Source organism: Crocodylus porosus, unplaced genomic scaffold (genome assembly GCF_001723895.1).
Source record: "Crocodylus porosus isolate Cpor-Errol unplaced genomic scaffold, CroPor_comp1, whole genome shotgun sequence".
Lineage (NCBI taxonomy): Eukaryota > Metazoa > Chordata > Crocodylia > Crocodylidae > Crocodylus > Crocodylus porosus.
The window spans coordinates 13,696,783-13,713,600 of NW_017728913.1; the positions used below are offsets into that span (position 1 = coordinate 13,696,783).

The 16,818-nt window shown below is 38.8% G+C and overlaps 1 protein-coding gene across 2 annotated transcripts in view; it reads right to left on the reverse strand.

Moving 5' to 3' along the window:
• Positions 1-1,789: 1,789 nt before the first annotated feature.
• CTSO (cathepsin O) overlaps positions 1,790-16,818 on the reverse strand; it is a 26,341-nt gene continuing 11,312 nt past the window's right edge. Inside the window, exons 3-8 of one of the 2 annotated variants that reach the window (XM_019534517.1) lie at positions 15,832-15,965; positions 11,755-11,847; positions 9,297-9,418; positions 4,309-4,472; positions 3,746-3,838; positions 1,790-2,471 (exon numbers count right to left, since the gene is read on the reverse strand). In XM_019534517.1, the coding sequence (XP_019390062.1) occupies positions 2,437-2,471; positions 3,746-3,838; positions 4,309-4,472; positions 9,297-9,418; positions 11,755-11,847; positions 15,832-15,965 (641 nt within the window). In that variant the 3' untranslated portion in view covers positions 1,790-2,436. Of the gene's footprint in view, positions 2,472-3,745; positions 3,839-4,308; positions 4,473-9,296; positions 9,419-11,679; positions 11,848-15,831; positions 15,966-16,818 lie in introns of both variants that reach the window. The other variant, XM_019534515.1, reaches the window with a different exon arrangement.

Sequence of the window (16,818 nt, forward strand, 5' to 3'; positions counted from 1 at the left end):
ATTGTTTTTTTAGACATAATGCTATTGCACACTTAATAGACTACAGTATAGTGTAAACATAACTTTTATATGCACTGGGAAACCAAAGAATTCGTGTGACTCGCTTTATTGCGATATTCGCTTTATTGCGGTGGTCTGGAACCGAACCCGCAATATCTCCGAGGTATGCCTGTACCTTGTTCACTTACTAGTCTGAGATTATCAGGAGGGATGAGATGGGAACAACTTGTAAATGTAACACCACACAAGTAATACCATTTTGGTACAGTAGAATCAAGTGCACATTAACATCATTTATCTAGCCTCAGATACCACCTACGTTCATGTGTTTTCAATAAGTAACAAGTGTTACTGGTTAATTGTCTTGATCAGGAAAGCATATTCTCCACAACTAGCAAAAAAATCTGTTATAAGAAAAGGGCTTCACTAGAAGATGATACAAAAATATTTCAAGTGGAGGCATCAGATTTTGTTCTACGCTACCTGGAAATCAAAGGCACCATAATAAAAAGGACATCAGGTTAAATTATATATATTCGAATTCTTTATTTTAGAAAGAACATCATTAAAATAAACAAAGATTTTTAACACCCAACATCTTTACTAGAAAATATGTAAAAATGATAAAGTACAAAGTATTGAAGTTTGTAAAACCTCTTCACAGTTCATCTAAAACATGCATATGTTTTAAAAAAGAAGCATATATAGTCATTTTAAATTATTTCTAAATAACAGAAATTTATGAAAAGCTACAAAGTGGTACTAAAATGCTTTAAAAATCACAATTGGCATTGCTGTCTCTTCTATACACCTCAAATCAGCAAGAGCTGGAAACCATCCAGTGGTTCCCTTTGACCAACATAGGGAAAAGAGCAGATTTAAGTGATTCTTCTACAGGAAACTTATCCAGCTATCTGTGGCTGCTTGGAATATTTCCATGAAAGTGTAGTAATGCTGGAAAACTGACATGAGAAAATGAGTGCCTTCTGCACTGTCCTGCTAATAATTAACTGATGATTAACCCTTAAAAAGGATGGAATGCAGAACTGGGCACCTTTTTTGAAAGGATGGTTACATGCTGTAAATTTCCCTTTTGCACTTGGCAGAAATGTTAGACAGGGACATAGAAAAAGGAGGCTGAACCAAGGCTGCTCTGCCACACTTATTCCAAGTTGAGTAGCCTATCTGCAAACTGATGTACAAAATGAGGGTACAGCATGTGTTTTAATATCCCAGATTCCTATAATGCTGTTAATTGGTTATTAGTTCTTGCCTTCCAATCTATGAGATTACCTATTAGGGTTTAATTTTGAATGCTCAAAGGCATTGTAGGATCCTCCTAAATAATATTCTCTGCCCTGATGAGGATACATACTAGATTTAACAAGACATGACAGATGAGGATCAAGCAGATTGGAAAGAAAGGTTAGAGAAAAGAAAATACGCAGCTACCTCATGGTCACAGAAAGGCCTGATGGCATTTAGAAGGTATCATTAGTATTGGGCATGTTTTCTACCCTCCTGCTCACTTTTTCTGGGTGTTGCAATAGAAACAAGTATGTGGCTTCAACTCACTTGCTTACATACAAGGACCACAGAAGGCCCTGAGGAAGGACCATACATGCTGAAGGACCAGGCCATAATTAAACTGAAGAGGAATGTTACAGAAAGTAGTAAGAGAAATTGGGCTAGCTCACATCAGTGCACGCATCATCTGCTGTCATAGTTGCAAGAAAAGCCAATACAAGCATCAGAATGTATAGGAACAATAGTTGTTTCTTATTTAAAAAAACTAAAAGCATGACAATTTTTCCCTGACAGCACCTACAAATAAAAGGAAAGGGGATAAGGAAAGAGGTATGTCATGTTCTCCCTGACATTAAAGCATCTCCAGATGTATCTTACCATACTGCCAGATTTCTGGATTCAAAATATTCAGTAGATTCTACATTATATCCTGTCATTTTCTCTCTTCTTCCTTTACTTCATTCTGAATCAGCTGTGATGTCAACCTTCCTATTACTTGTTGCCAAGAATTTACTGGTGTTCCTCATCTGGGACTGAGATTTACAATGTCCCAATGTCCTTCCATCATAGGTTCCCATTTGAAAATACTTAGGAAGATTTGCATAAAACTCAAATGTCCAAAATGGCCATCATATATGTCTGTTGTTTCACCTTTCTTCTTCGGAACAAAAGGTGTGCTATATGGCATCTTTAACTCCCAGCTTCAGTCTTCCCTAGATTTTAGAAGCATAGCGCCTGGATGATGTAATATTGTCCCAAAATCTGGCTGTGCCATATTTATAATGTCCAGAGAAGTAACTATAAAACAGTTTGCAATTTTTTTGAAGTTAAAAAAATCTTCACATTGAACAGCTGGAAAATGATAATCCAAGGAACTGCCATCCTACCATTTAGTCTGGTTAGTGTGTGTCAAACAAATACAGATGCAACTGTATCTGCAATACCTAGAATAGTAAAGCAATTGTTAAATGAATGCTAAGAACATAATTACTGAACTAACCTTGCTGTCTAGAAGAACCAACTGAAAATTAACTCCTACAAGTCCTCTCTCCCTAAGACATGATTCAATTAATTAAATACAAGGAAAAATAAGAGTGAATAAAAGTTTTTGCTCCTTACAGCTTAACATTATTTGGTCACAATTAAGGTTTCTCCATACCCAGCTCATGTTCTCCTTTGTTTTCATGTTATAGGTCTTGGGTCCTTTACTTGAAGTATTTAAGGTAGCAGTGAAGGACTTACAATCTTGTTTTAGAGCAGGGGTATCAAACTCATTTTGGGCACGGGGCTCCTTTTGGGCCAGATGTGGCCTGAGGCAGTGATGCCAGCAGCACCTGCAATCACCATGGCAGTGGTGGCTACTATGGTAGCAGTAGGACAGGCAGCTGCTTGCTATCATGCCAGCATAAGCAGTAGAAGGCCAGGCAGCCCACAGGATGACCAAGCCCTGTGTTGCACAACTTCCAACTGCCCTCCTTGCTGCCAAAGACTGTGTCCACCAGGACCCTGGATTCTGCAACAGGCTCTGCCCACTGCTGGCCATGCCCCCAAATTCCCTGGCCCACCCATAACCCACTGGGCCAAATGAAGTGGTTCTGTGAGCTGAATCAACCCAAGGGCTGTATATGTGACAACCCTGTTTTAGAGAATTCAGAAATTGAAAATGGAGCTGTAGTTTTTCTAAGCTATACTTCAAAATACTCTTTCTTTTTAATTAAGAGAAATTGAAAGCTGAGTTTCAGCATTTGGATGTTTTGCCACATCCTTGGTCCTCTACAGATACCCCAACCCTGTCTTCTAAGGAAAAGGTCACAGATAGGTAATGTGTGTGACACTGTTCTTGGCACGCAGAAAGCTTGATGGACTGAACCTTTAAATAATAGATTCCATGAGGCAGGGGCTCCATCTATTCTGCACAATGCTGAACATGGAGATAAAACTGGAGTGCTAAGGTTCTAGGTGCCCATGTTATTCAAGGGTGTACTTGGTAGCCATGTTGGTCGGAGACAAGAAGACATACAAAAAACTAGAACTCTTGGTTCCAAAATGATACCTTTTATTAGACCAACTGGAAAATGGCAAGAAAATTGTCCTTTTCTGCGATTTGCTTTTATATTCTGAAATTCCCTAACATGTCTTCCAAGTCATTGTCCATATACAGAAATGCCTCGAGCCTTTCCTGCTTGAACTAACTGGTTAGTTTGTATGTTTGACTTACCACAGATGTTACCACCTATTTTAATACGGGCATAACCGTCTATTCCCCATGTACGTCCCCAGGAGTTCCGTACAATCCAGTAAGGAATGATACCTGTTAAAAAAAGACTTTCATAAATAGTTATAGGGAACAGTAAATTTGGCAATCCTAAAAAACTCTGAGCAGTGAGACAATATACAAGTCATTTTCATGCTTCACAGTTTCTACTGATCAGACATAACAGCACTGTGAAATCTGTGATTAGCAATGGAGGCCATAGGAAGATGAAATATGGCTACTACAGTATGACTTTGTATTCTTATATAACTAATCTGCCTGTGCTTTACTGAAGCAGTATCATATACTAACATAACAGAATTTGAGGGCAGTATGTGTTTACTGGAATTGAAATGTTGTGAATGAAGTTCCACAGGACATATAATTCCAGAATGTATCTGCTTGTGTTTGGCTTCAGGTAGCTTAGTTCCAGTTTATAATCACCTCTTTCACAAAAGATAAATCTCCACAAAAACAATAAATATAAAAAGCACAGATTTGTGACTCTAACTACTGATAGAACTTACCTGTTCTATCAAAACCAGTGACGAGAACAGCATGATTTGCTTTTCCACTGGAACAGTGATACTGTATGATCCCACCCAGATAATCCTGCCAGCTAATTGCATCTACAGTCACTGCCAAAGGGCCCCAGTGAACCAGCTTCCTCATCATTTCTTCTTCCTGGCCACTACAAGAAAAATGACAATGATCCAAAACTGTTAGAATGCAGTGCCTCAAAGCAAAGTTTAAGTCATAGTGAATCATGTACAACATAATAATTAAATAAACAAGCTGTTTCCTGTGAAACACAAACATCATAGGATTATGTTGATATGAAAGCAAGGTATACAAAGCTCCAAGTCAAAGAATCTTCTGCTGTTAATGAAATGGTAACAGTGTGGATTTGGGATCCAATTGTTGATAAACAGCAGGTAATATGTTGATAGTCTACACCTTCCAATCACTTAAAATGTCAGTTTGGACAATTCATTATTCTATCATTAGTAAATTTTCCTGTTTACAGTTTGTCTTGTTAAAATTCTTATTTGAGGTGTTCTATATATACACACACTGTCCAAACAAAAGACATTATATCATGTGATTAATACTGCATTAACTTTTTCATCTCTGAGTACGTTTCATTTCGGTATTATTGCTATCTACTTATTTTTAGTTATCTGTATCTTGTATCTTGCTTTTCTCCTATTAGTAGAATTTTTTTTCTTAGGGGGTTCTCAGTGTGAATTGCCTTTGTACAGACAAAAATGAGGAAGACAATTTTATATAAAAATTAAAAAAAAAATTTTCTTTACAAATTTTCAGATGATTGCATTCTTTGTTTAAGTCTCATAGTGGCTTTTGAAATGTGCATGCAGTGGAAAAGGATACGAACATATGTACTGAAGTAATCATTAATGTTTGACTTTTTCAGCTAATTATGCTGTTAATTATCACAACTGGCTTAATACTAAGAAAGTACATACACAAGATGGAAATTATAGAGATTCAAAGATCCAGCTCGCAATGTTTATTTTATGGTTTCAGGAAGCCTGAATAGTTTCAGGGACTTGCAATATTATCACATGTGCATTTCTATTTACTAGAATATAATCTACATTAAAGAGAAAGCTTAAATTGATGAAGAAAGGTGTTTCTGCAGGTTTAGTACAATCTTTCTACAAAGAGACACACTTTCTGAAAGCATATGCCTGAAGAGAAAATAGTTTTAATGATGAGTAAACTTCACAGTGTCCTAATTCAACTGGCTGTTTGTTTTTGGGGGAGGGGTGGTGTTAAAGAATGGGAATCTAACAAACTATTTTCTGGCAAGCCTTAGAGTGTATTCTATGGCTTCAATAAAGTTATCTGCTTCAGTATGAAGTGAGTTTGCTCCAATATTATTAGTATTATTTTTCTTAAATTAACTTTTGGGGATAATATTGTGCAATAGATAACAATAAACAAAAATGTTATCCGGGAACGTCATGCTCTACATTCTGTCAGAACAAACTTCTTAACCTTGTACACATTTGTTTGGCTCTAAAGAACTGTTCTCCAAAGAAGAAGAATGTATTATTATTTCTCCTTGCCTTTTTTGTATTGTTTAAACCCCTGTTTAGCCTTAGCAAAACCCTGACATTATAATTCTGATAAGATACAGTGTAAGTAAATATACAAGTGGACTTGCACAGTCTTTTGATACCACAAAACTAATCTACCTACCTCAAAAACAGATTAGGAAAAGCCTTCTACAGATGCTATGTACACCCTGATATTTTATGACAGAAATGAAACCTACTTTCAGTGAGGTCGTAGCTTACTTTAACAGGTTATAACTCAGAAATTGATGCAACTGTTTCATAGTTGGGTTCATATCAGTTACTGTGCCTTTTTTTTGTAACTGAGAGGAGATAAAGGTCCCAGCAAGACAAAAATTCCACGACCATATTTCAGTAGAGTTCATTTGGTAAATTTTTGACCTTGGCAAGTAAGAACACCCTTTAGGAAATTTTTCTTCTTTTGACATATTAATTGTAATTCTCACTGGGGAAGTTAGGAAAAAAGATATTGGGAATACCTGAAAAAACTCAACTGGTTATGGTTTACAGTCATTCCTGTAAATACATATTTCTATGACTGTCTGAAGTTGTCTTTTCTAAAATCCAAATGTTTTGCCAATTTGTTTGACATCAATGTATTTGACTGTAGCTACAGATTGCGCTAATACTCTGATGTGAATCTTAGAGGACCTCTGTCCAAAACAGAGATTGAAGAATAAAAGTTAAATGAAAAGATACCCAAGTCATGTGACATGAAATTTTTGATCCACTGAAATAATAGACCAATGATGTTCATTTAAAGTTTTGTTCATGAGAGAATGTATTAATATTAATTTTTGTTCTGCTCATGTGTCAGACTTTCTGGTCAGTAAAAAGGATATATATATATATATATATGGAAAACAGTGTTGATCCAGTTAAAAGGACACTGAACTACACTTCAGAAAATACAGATCTGTTTGTTGGTTTGTTGTATAGCCTTGGCAAACTACTTCACCCTTCCTATATTAATTATATTATCTGTGGACCAAGAGTGTAATGACAGCCAACTTATAGGTATTGCTTATATTTTCATTTAGATACTACATCGCTGATACAGAAAACCACATCTCTAATTATGACTTTTATCTGGAAGGACCTCTAAATGTCCTACAAACCATAACCTATTATTATTGTATTATGATTATGATTTATAATAAGATTGGGGTGTACTGTACTCTACAATAATACAATATGGGCAGTCCCTGTTTTTAGGAGAGATTTATAATCAAAACCTGCAATAAGATTTAATAACTGAATTTAAGCAAATAACAGGACAGAGAAGAGGGAGGAAGACAAAGGTAAGATCATCCAGCTCTAGTACAATACAGCTAATACACAACTTGAATTCTGATTCGATTAGCTTTTCTTTATATGTTCAACTAAGACGTCCAACTATGATTATTTCTACTTTTTCAGTTTTAAATGCATACCTTTGAAAATCTTCCTTACTGCCTAAAAAGATGAAAAAGAGTGCATATGCATCCCTGTGCTCTGAATCACTGAAAGAAACAACTTGTAGTAAATTAGGTCAAAACTAAGAAAAATGACATTGAACAAGAGAAATTTGCCTAAAAGCCATGGACCCACCTGACCATTCTCTGCTTCTTGCCATACACAAGAGTTCCACAGAAAAGACAGTATAGTATAGCTAGAGACCATTAATAGGACCAATACTTAGCATATAACCTGTCCCTGTAGAGTTGCTAATACTGCATAGCATATTTTCTATCAAGTCTGCTATAAAAAAACGAAAACCTAGTTCTGAGAGATACTGAGCACCCTCAAGACACACTCACTTCAATGGGAATTGAGATCATCAGCTATGTTGCAGGAAGCAGTCAGAACATTATAGATCCATGTCCTAATTTTTTTATTTATGGCTTAAGCCCTTAGCACTGATTGGATAAAACAGTTTAATATGGCACAGCTGTGGATAGATGCACAGTTTGTACTGCAAAACACAGAACAGTCTAACCTGAGATTTTGATGTGTGGAAGCATCTCTGTAAAGACATCTCCCAGGATGGAAACAATGATTGCAGACTGAAACCCTGATTTTTTTAAATGGTCTGATTTCCTAACAAGTTTATTATATGTTATTAAAATTTAAAGGAGTAGAAGACTGTCTCACCTGCAGTACCGCAGGGAAGCATGTGGTTGTTAGGATAAGTACCGAGCATGAGCTAGAAAGATGTGAACACGTTTGAAAAAGTCCAGAGGACAGTAACAAATGTTACTAGAAGTCTGGAAAGTGTGACGTGAGGAAAGGTTGGAAAGAAAAAGTGGGATTTTTCACTTTTAAAGAAAAGAAAGGGGATTTAATAACAGTTTTCAAGTAAAAACAGGTTTGTAATTGATTGTCCTTTGGCAATCAATTGCTCTTTGCTTCCTAGGGAGAGGACACAAAATCATGGGAATAAGTTGCAAAAAGCAAAATCTTGTTGTTAAGATATTAGACAGAACTTTCTAACTATAAGTGTTGATAAGCACAGGCACCGATTATGTCCAGAGGTTGTAGGATCTTTGTCACTGGAAAATTTTAGAAGTTGGTTAGACAAATATATGCCTGGGATGGTTTAAACAGTGATGACAGTGTTCTAAACACGGGGTTAGACTAGATGACCTTCAGCGGTCCATTCCAGCTCTTGTTTGCTATGATACTATAACATCATAGAACAGGGGCCAGCAACCTGTTATACACTGTCAGAACAATCCGGCTCCAATCTGATGCAGGTTAGATGGCTTCCATGGTGCCTCAGCTGTGTGGGACCTTACCCTGTGCCAGAGTCAGGCAGCTGGGAGATGCACCAGGGCTGGGCATCTGTCAACTGTGTCCATATGTGGGGGATTGCCAATCCTGTCATCAGAATTTAAACTTTCATTAAAAAAAGATAAAATGATAAAGTGTATGGAGGCATGGATGATTTTAGAGTATCAGCTGAATGTAAGGCAATGCACAGTGCTCTGTCTGCTACTCATAGCTTTGCCAAGCATCTTTGGAAGACAGGGTGTGGTGGACGTTCCAACCGCTGAGACAGCCACTGTCCAAACATTTGAGACTGATGGACTTTCCAATCATTTGGCAAGCAAGACATACTTTCTTCATCCTTTTACTGTCTGAAAATGATTACTGAGTTATGACTCCATTGCAATTAAAGCTGCTTTTGCAGCAGGTAGCCAGAACTTGGCTACGTTTAATTTGGTTAGTAGGTGTAAAACAGCAGTGAAAGTATAGCATTGGAATTTGAATTATTTAAAAGACAAATATCTAAATATCTATATTGCACAAAGATTAAAATATAGCTGCATCAATTAGTATGTAACCTTTGGCTGGTGTGTACATTTACTCTGGCTTCACTTCATAGCCAGTGAACACAAAAATAGCAAACAAAAAGAATCAATAGTAGTTACCTGAAGTCATATGCAGCATATCCCGTTATTGAAACTCCAAAGTCTGAGAGACAGAAATAATGGCACAATCCTGTTTGACCTTTAAAACTATATTCAGAATTTTTCACCAGTTTTACTTGCGTCTGCAAGAAGATATATTAATGAATGTTTCAAAGAGAAGCCAAGTGTATTTATACAAATCAAAGCTGCCTTTGAAACAACACAAAAAACCCACACAAAAATCAATGCGTTCCAAGTAAGGTTAGAGATAGGAATGCCACTTTGAAAATAAAGACATTTACACTCTGAAGATTAGCAAAATTGAAGAACAAAAGTCTGAGGAGTGCTTCTGAGCATATACATCAAGAGTAAGATACAAAGGGCGCAGACAACTGACATTTTTTGAGCAATCTGACCCCTAAAAACCCTCTACAGCTATGTCATAGCACATGTGCACAGCTGCAGAGCACTTTTAAAATGGCCAAATATTAACCCTGGTTAAATGAGGTATTACATTAAGGCACTGAAAAGCAGAGGGCTTTATGGAACTTGTGTTTCCTCCAGGGTTAATTTTTGGCATGGGGGGTGGGCTGTCCTGGGGAAGGGGGGGAGCTCAGGGGGAGGAGGTGGGGAATATGGCCCCCTCACCTTGCACCCCCCTGCAGCTGGGGTAGGCCCGCAAGGTAAGGAGGCCCCATCCCGACCAGCTCTGGCCATTCAACAGCCAGCACAGAGCTGCCAGCTGCTGACTGGCCAGTGCTGGGGGGGTGGCAAGGGAAGCGGGGTGGAATAGATCCCACTCATCTCACGGGCCTGACCCAGCTCCCCCCAGTATCGCAGCTGGAGTAGCTGCAGGGGACCATGAGGCGAGGGGCCCTGTTCCCTGCTTGGGGCATGCAGGCGGCAGATTGCAGCTCTGCCCTGGCTTGACCATGCTGTCACTGCCACAAGATCCCAGCCTGGCCTGGGAGCTGCTCCCCATCCTGCCAATGCTGCTGAAACCCCGGTCTTGCGCTATCACAGCACAGCTGCTGTTGGAGTCTCCATGGAAACTGGCCCCAGCCATGTGGGCAGGGGCTGCTGCGAAATGGCGTCCAGTCACCGTTCGGATCCGCCATTTTGCCCACCCGTGATATAAGTGGTCTCCTGAGGAATCTTTTGGCTTTGTAGAATCCCAAGTGGCAAAGACTGCATTCACCTACCAGGCCCTTGCAGAAGCTTAAAGAATCACTAAAGGATTAGGACTAACTTTGTAAAATATTATTATTAAAACAAGTCTGCTTATGAGGCAAATCCACGTGCCAGTATCAACCTGAGCCCAGGAGAAGTAGGTGTAGGTTTCATAGAGGGAAGAATCCTCCCTGCCAGGACATAAGGCTACTATGAGTCATTCAACTAAAGTTACTTCCTGGTAAGGTGTATGCCCTTTTATGAGTGATACAGTCAAGCAGAGGACTAGTGATCCAGGTAGCAGTATCGTTTATGGCCCCATCCACTCCTGGTTCCTATTCTGTTATGCAACAGCTAAGGCAAAATGGGTATATGTGCCTTCTATGTGTCATCTTTTAACAACAAATATATTCCATCTTTTGAACTTGGAGCTGCCAAATTCATAATTTACTTCACTTTAATCTTTATTACGATTTTATATGAGAGCTCTTAAAATAGCAAAATAAAATCCCCTTGATTCGTGAGAGACACCGAAACATCCTAAGGATCTTTACTAAAGCTCTTAGCTTCACCTGTAAGAGGACACAATCTACCAGTATTTTAAAACTTATAAAACACATACCAGAAAAATATTTAAATATCTTACCAATAATGTAATTACTATTTATTTATATGAATAAATTTACCTTTGAATACTAAATGCAAAAGTATTTCAAGGACACTTCATTTCACATTAATGTGACTTTTTCCATATTTTCAGTTCTTTTCAGCTTGAAAGTGAAGGTGTTTGTTCCACAAACTGTAAGGACTTTTTATTTAACTATGAGGCCGATTTTTCGTAAACATAGAGCTGATATTAGGCACCAAAATCCATAGTATAATTTTTAAATAAATGGGACCTCTGACACCAGTGCTGATTGCCTGCAGCTTACATTTTGTTTAAAAAAATCCTAGCAAATTAAAAATGAAGATACCCTTGAATTCCAGATGCTGCTTTGTTCTGAGTGAGCCTTTGTGGATGGACTTCCATGAGTTATCTACTCAATTTTTCTTATTTATATACAACTCCAAACTCTGTGACTGGATACCATATTGGAATTTACTAGTTCCAATAAGTCAGACATATTAGAATCCATGTATTTTTTTCCCCACTTTTTCTTTTCTATACAAAATACTAAGGCATGTTTTAAAATGGAAAACTAAGAAACAGTTACAAAGTGTAAAATTTTCAGACCTGGTTCAGCCAGTTCAGAGCACTAACTGTGGACCCACCGCTGCAGCCATAATTATTGTAGGAACAGTCAATGACCTGTTGTACACTGAGTTCTTCCAGATTATTCTTCTTGATTGCATACGCAGACTCTATTCCACCCACGACACTGAAAGCCCAGCAACCTCCACACTGGGGGGAAAAAATCAATATTTGTCATTAGCATTTGTAAATAGAAAAATATTCAAAGACAAATAAGTCATTTAAACAGAGCATATTTCTTTTAGTTGTTTTAATATAGCATGTTAGTCAAACAAAAATACAAACAACAGCTAGTGTGGGGGGTTTCTTTGAACTGAGCTTAGTAATTCTAATTGTTTTTTTAAATTATTCCTTAAAGAGCAATGCACTTTTTCGTGTACTTATCTGTAGACTTATATTGTATTCCTGATTTGCTACTCAAGATTCCCCCAACAAGCACCCGAATTTGTCTGCTATTACTAATACGATGTCTTCACCATGATCTGTTGTTCATATAGTATAGGATATTTGCTTAATCTAGATTCTGAATCTTTCAGTAGGGGTGCTGTGACAGGGAAGCGACTACATGCTCCACCCTCAGGCTGCTCACATTACTGACCCACCCCCTGCCTAGGGTAGTCGGCCCTGTTACGCCTTTAATCCTACCATAATGGTTGCTAAATGGGGGAGGTTGCCCTAACTGTGGCCCTGGTTTGCTGTACCAATTACACAGCTCCAAACCCTCCCTACACTGTGTCCCATGTCTCACACTACACTGTGTCCCATGCTGCACACATAGCATCCAACTTGCCCATAACTTCACCAGCCCCTCTGCTTGGCTGCACTCAACCTATGGCCCAAATTTGGCCTGAAGCCCCACTATGAGGGCCTTGGCCTCCTGGCCCCTTCTCCAGGCCATTCTCTGCCCCTCACCGGGGCCACTACTCTGCCCCTCATTGAAGCTCTTGGGCCTTCTGCCCCTTGGGTCTCAGGCTCCACTCGGTGGGCCTTGGCCCCTGTCTCAAGCCCCACTCAGTGGACCTGGGCCCTGTACTTCTCTATCAGGGTGTGCTCCCCTAGACTTTCCCCTCCAAGGGGTACCCACAAGACAGCAGGGGCTTAGGCTTTATGGTGCCCCGTTCTCGCCTTTTACTGGGGAGGCACGGGTATGGCATTTTCTAGAGACTGCCCCACCACAGGCAGCCCTACCACACCATCCAATCCCAGCAGGGTGCAGTTTCAGGTCTTAGCCAGGACCACAGGAACCTCCTCCATCCCGATAGTCCCTACCCTGACCTCCACATGTTCCAAGAGCTGCTCTCCTCATGCTATGCAGTGTTGCTCCACTGGCTCCCTAGATGTAACTGCTGGTTCCACTCCTAGGGCCTTGCCTTATACCCTGGCTGCCCAGCCCACGTCCAATCCAGTGCCCCCCTTGCAGTCACTGACTGTCTAATTGGGCCTAACCGCACCTGCCAGCTTCTCCACAGCCTGCTTAAACCTTTTAAAGTGGCAGGTACAAGTTGTGCTCTGCCACAGGTGGTCCTTTCTAAACTACAAAATTTAGTAATGTTTTGAATGGGAGAGGGTTATAATTTTTTAAATTTAACAACTTGATGTGAATTAGGAGATGCTTCTGATTTCCACACTTAAATTATAACAATTTTGAAAAAAAATGCTGTTTTTTGTTTATATTTTGATAAGCAACAGTAAGTTTAAACAAGAACAGCTGTTGGCAAGACAATGCATGGAGAGCAGGGGGATGTGGGACATAGGGCCAATTATGCTATGTACAGCAGAGCCAAAGAAGAGCCAATATTCCTGGGCCATATTCTCTGCTATGTTCAGGTTACACTAGGATGCAGTACACAGGGAAAGACAACAAGGGTTCTGTTTCTGGCCTTGGATGCATTTTAGAGCACCCCAGAGAATTCTTCAGCTGGATATTATTCCCTAGGGCAGTGAGGGGCATGCCACAAATTAGCCCTGTACCTTCCCTGAATGCCACTCTGATCCCCTGGTTCCACCTGAGTTGCTCCTCTGTTTTCTGCTCCTTGCTCTGTGCTCCCTGCCTGATCTCCTCTGCTTTCTGCTCCCTGCCCTATCTACTGCCATGCTGTCTGTCACCTCCCTGATCTGCTGCATTTTATTTGTAGTACTATTGCTGAAGGTTGGCCATACTTGCCCTAAAGGCTATGGACAGAAATTACACACAAACCAGTATAAGTGATTGGAAACTGGTTCAAATCTGTAACAAAACAGAAGTTCAGTGCACATAAGCTACTTTCAAAATCACTGAAACCAGTTTAAAATACCTGCATGGATGCAGTATCAGACTTAACTGATTGAAATTAAATAGGTTTATTGAACTTCTCCCCAGATCCCCTCCAGATTCAAGTTAACTCACGGTCCCCTGGTATTCCAGGATTCTTTGCACCTCCCCTGCAACTCCTCCCCACCCCTTGCAGGTAGGTGGGCTAGCCTTGGCCCATGCTGTCTGCTCCAAAAGGCATGTTCTAGCACCCACCAGCTTCTGGCCTGGGCCACTTCAGGTATGTGGCTGCATTTCCAGAATCGAAAATGAATGTCTGTCTGTTCACTTGCTTATTGGTTCAATCTACACAGCTTAGACCAGGGCAGGCAATTATTTCAGGCGGAGGGCTACTTACTGAGTTTTGGTAAGCCACTGAGGCATGACAGACATCCAGGGGCAGATAAATATTAATTTTCTAAATTTTTTAGGGTCCCCGTGGGCCGGATAGAATGGCCTGGCAGGCCGCATCCAGCCCATGGGCCACATTTTGCCCAGCCCTGGCTTAGACTAAGCTTTGCAGACTGAACTGATTAAGCCTTGGGCTTTTCAACTATCTGTACTAAACCAAAGAATGTGATCATATGGCAATAAGATAGAGGCAGCTGTGCTCTGGCAACTCTTCTGCTCTGCCATCAATATGTCACTCCCTAATCCTGAGACATTATAGTGGGATCTCTAAAAAGCAGATGCAGAATTTGGATCTTCAGCCACAAGAGACAGCACCTTGCTGAGAGAATCTGCAGGAAAGGCTCCATGAACAGACTTTGCTTCCTTTTTGTACCACTTAGACAATGCAAATAAATTATAATATACCTCTCCTACAGCCTTTGGAAAAATGCAAAATACTTGCGTATTTAAATTTAAGGATGTAAATAGTTTTAGTAAAGACCTGAGGTTTAAAAATGGGACATGTATATATTAAATATATGGTGACAAATCTTGAAGATGTTTTAATTGGCCATTATATAGGTAATTTTACTGAATTTTAGTGTACACCGATAAAATTACTTTCCTTATATGACTCTGAGTTAAAATTAACACTCATGGAATATTCAGGTTATATAAGGTAACTGATTTCGATCATACATTTAACAGGAATGTCTGTTGCCTATACGCTAATAAAATTAGAAGGCTATTATATATTCCAGAATCTCCATTCTGCTCTAACATCTAGCTATTTGAGTTCTGTCAAATTAATACTTAATGATTATATATAGACTTATTGTATTATCTCTATTTTTTTTCCAGATGTACTAATGAAAAGTGTGTTTTTTATTTTAGAAGGAAGGCATTCTTAGGGTGATATCTTCTCCTGGACCAAATATGTAATTGGGAAAAAGTTAGACAAGCTTTTGAATGCAAGACATTCTTCCTCAGTTTTGTTTTTATTTTGAAAGACTTTGCTGTTGTATCTCAGCCACTGTTTGAAAATAATGGCTCCTGGCTAAGTAAAATGCAAAGTTCATAATAAAACGGATCAGAAATTCCGCTCCAAATGGAAACAGGAGTCAACATACCAGTTAGGATGGAACAGAAAGTTCTAACATTCTGGATTTAGAAATATCTACATGTTTTGTTCTGATATTTTTGATTAAATTAAAATGAATCAGACTGTTGCTCTAGGGGGTCTGCAGACTATACCTAAGGAGCCCACAAAAAGTGACTATGATCAATCATAACTATGTTAACAACCACACTTGCAATCAGAGGGTTCTGCACCTCCATTCAAAAATGTTTAGAGGTCTACAAATGAAAAAAGGTTGAAAACCATTGCTCTATAGCGTGTATAAAATACTGAATAAACAAGCCAAGGAAGGAAGTAATAAAAATCCAGAGCATACCGTGTTTTGATTTTTCACTTCTGTGACAACATTCTTGTCCCTCCAGTCAAACTTTTTTGGTAAAGGTGTCTCCTTTCTATTCGGCACTTCTTTGTATTTGGGAAGTTTGTCTGGTCTGCTCCTTAAGTAAATAGCTAAACATAAACATATATATGAACACCTAAAAATTCTCAATTATTGTTGTTATTGCTGTTATTTTAAACAGTTTATAAATACTTATTAAAAAGCCAGAAAATTGAGGGCTAAGTATGATCAGGACTTATGATTATGAAAAAAGTCTATTATACAGAATTTTAAACCATTTTTTGAATCTTTAAATAAAAATCATACAATCCACAACAACCACTCTATTTTAGAACTATTTTAAAATATTCTGTATTGGTAACAAAAAGGAATGTTTGAGTTTGACTCTGAGTGTGGGCTTCTTTATTCTGGTTCTTATCAGGACTAATTCAAAAACACATAAAAATGTTTCATGACATTTGTCATTGTTTAAAGTTTTTCACAAAATAAACACGTTTTATTTGGGTAGACTAGATCTCAGCCAATTTTAATTTCTCCTTTTATTTTGTCACTAAAAAAAGGAAATTATGGAATAAAGAAAAAGAAGAGTCTGAAATATTTTTAATCCAAATGTGACTTTCACTGAAAAATGAGAAAAAGGAAATGTAATTAAGATGTTTGTTATCCGCTGTTTTTTTTGGCGTGTGTGTGTGTGTTGGGGGAGGGCAGGGGGTGGTATTATAAGGTCTAAGACCAGTTCTGGAGCTACAGGTTTGTTTTAGGAGATCGGTATATGATAAAACCAGGAAGATTCTGGCAGTAACAAGAAGAGCTGGGTGATATGGCTGCGAGAAACACCACCGTTCCATTTTGACTTCCGTTTCAACGGGACTGTTTTGTTTTGAGTTTTGTTTAATTTTGAAACTGCTGTTCTGTTTTGTTTTGTTGAAACTGTTTTGCCAAAACTGTTTCACCGAAACTGTT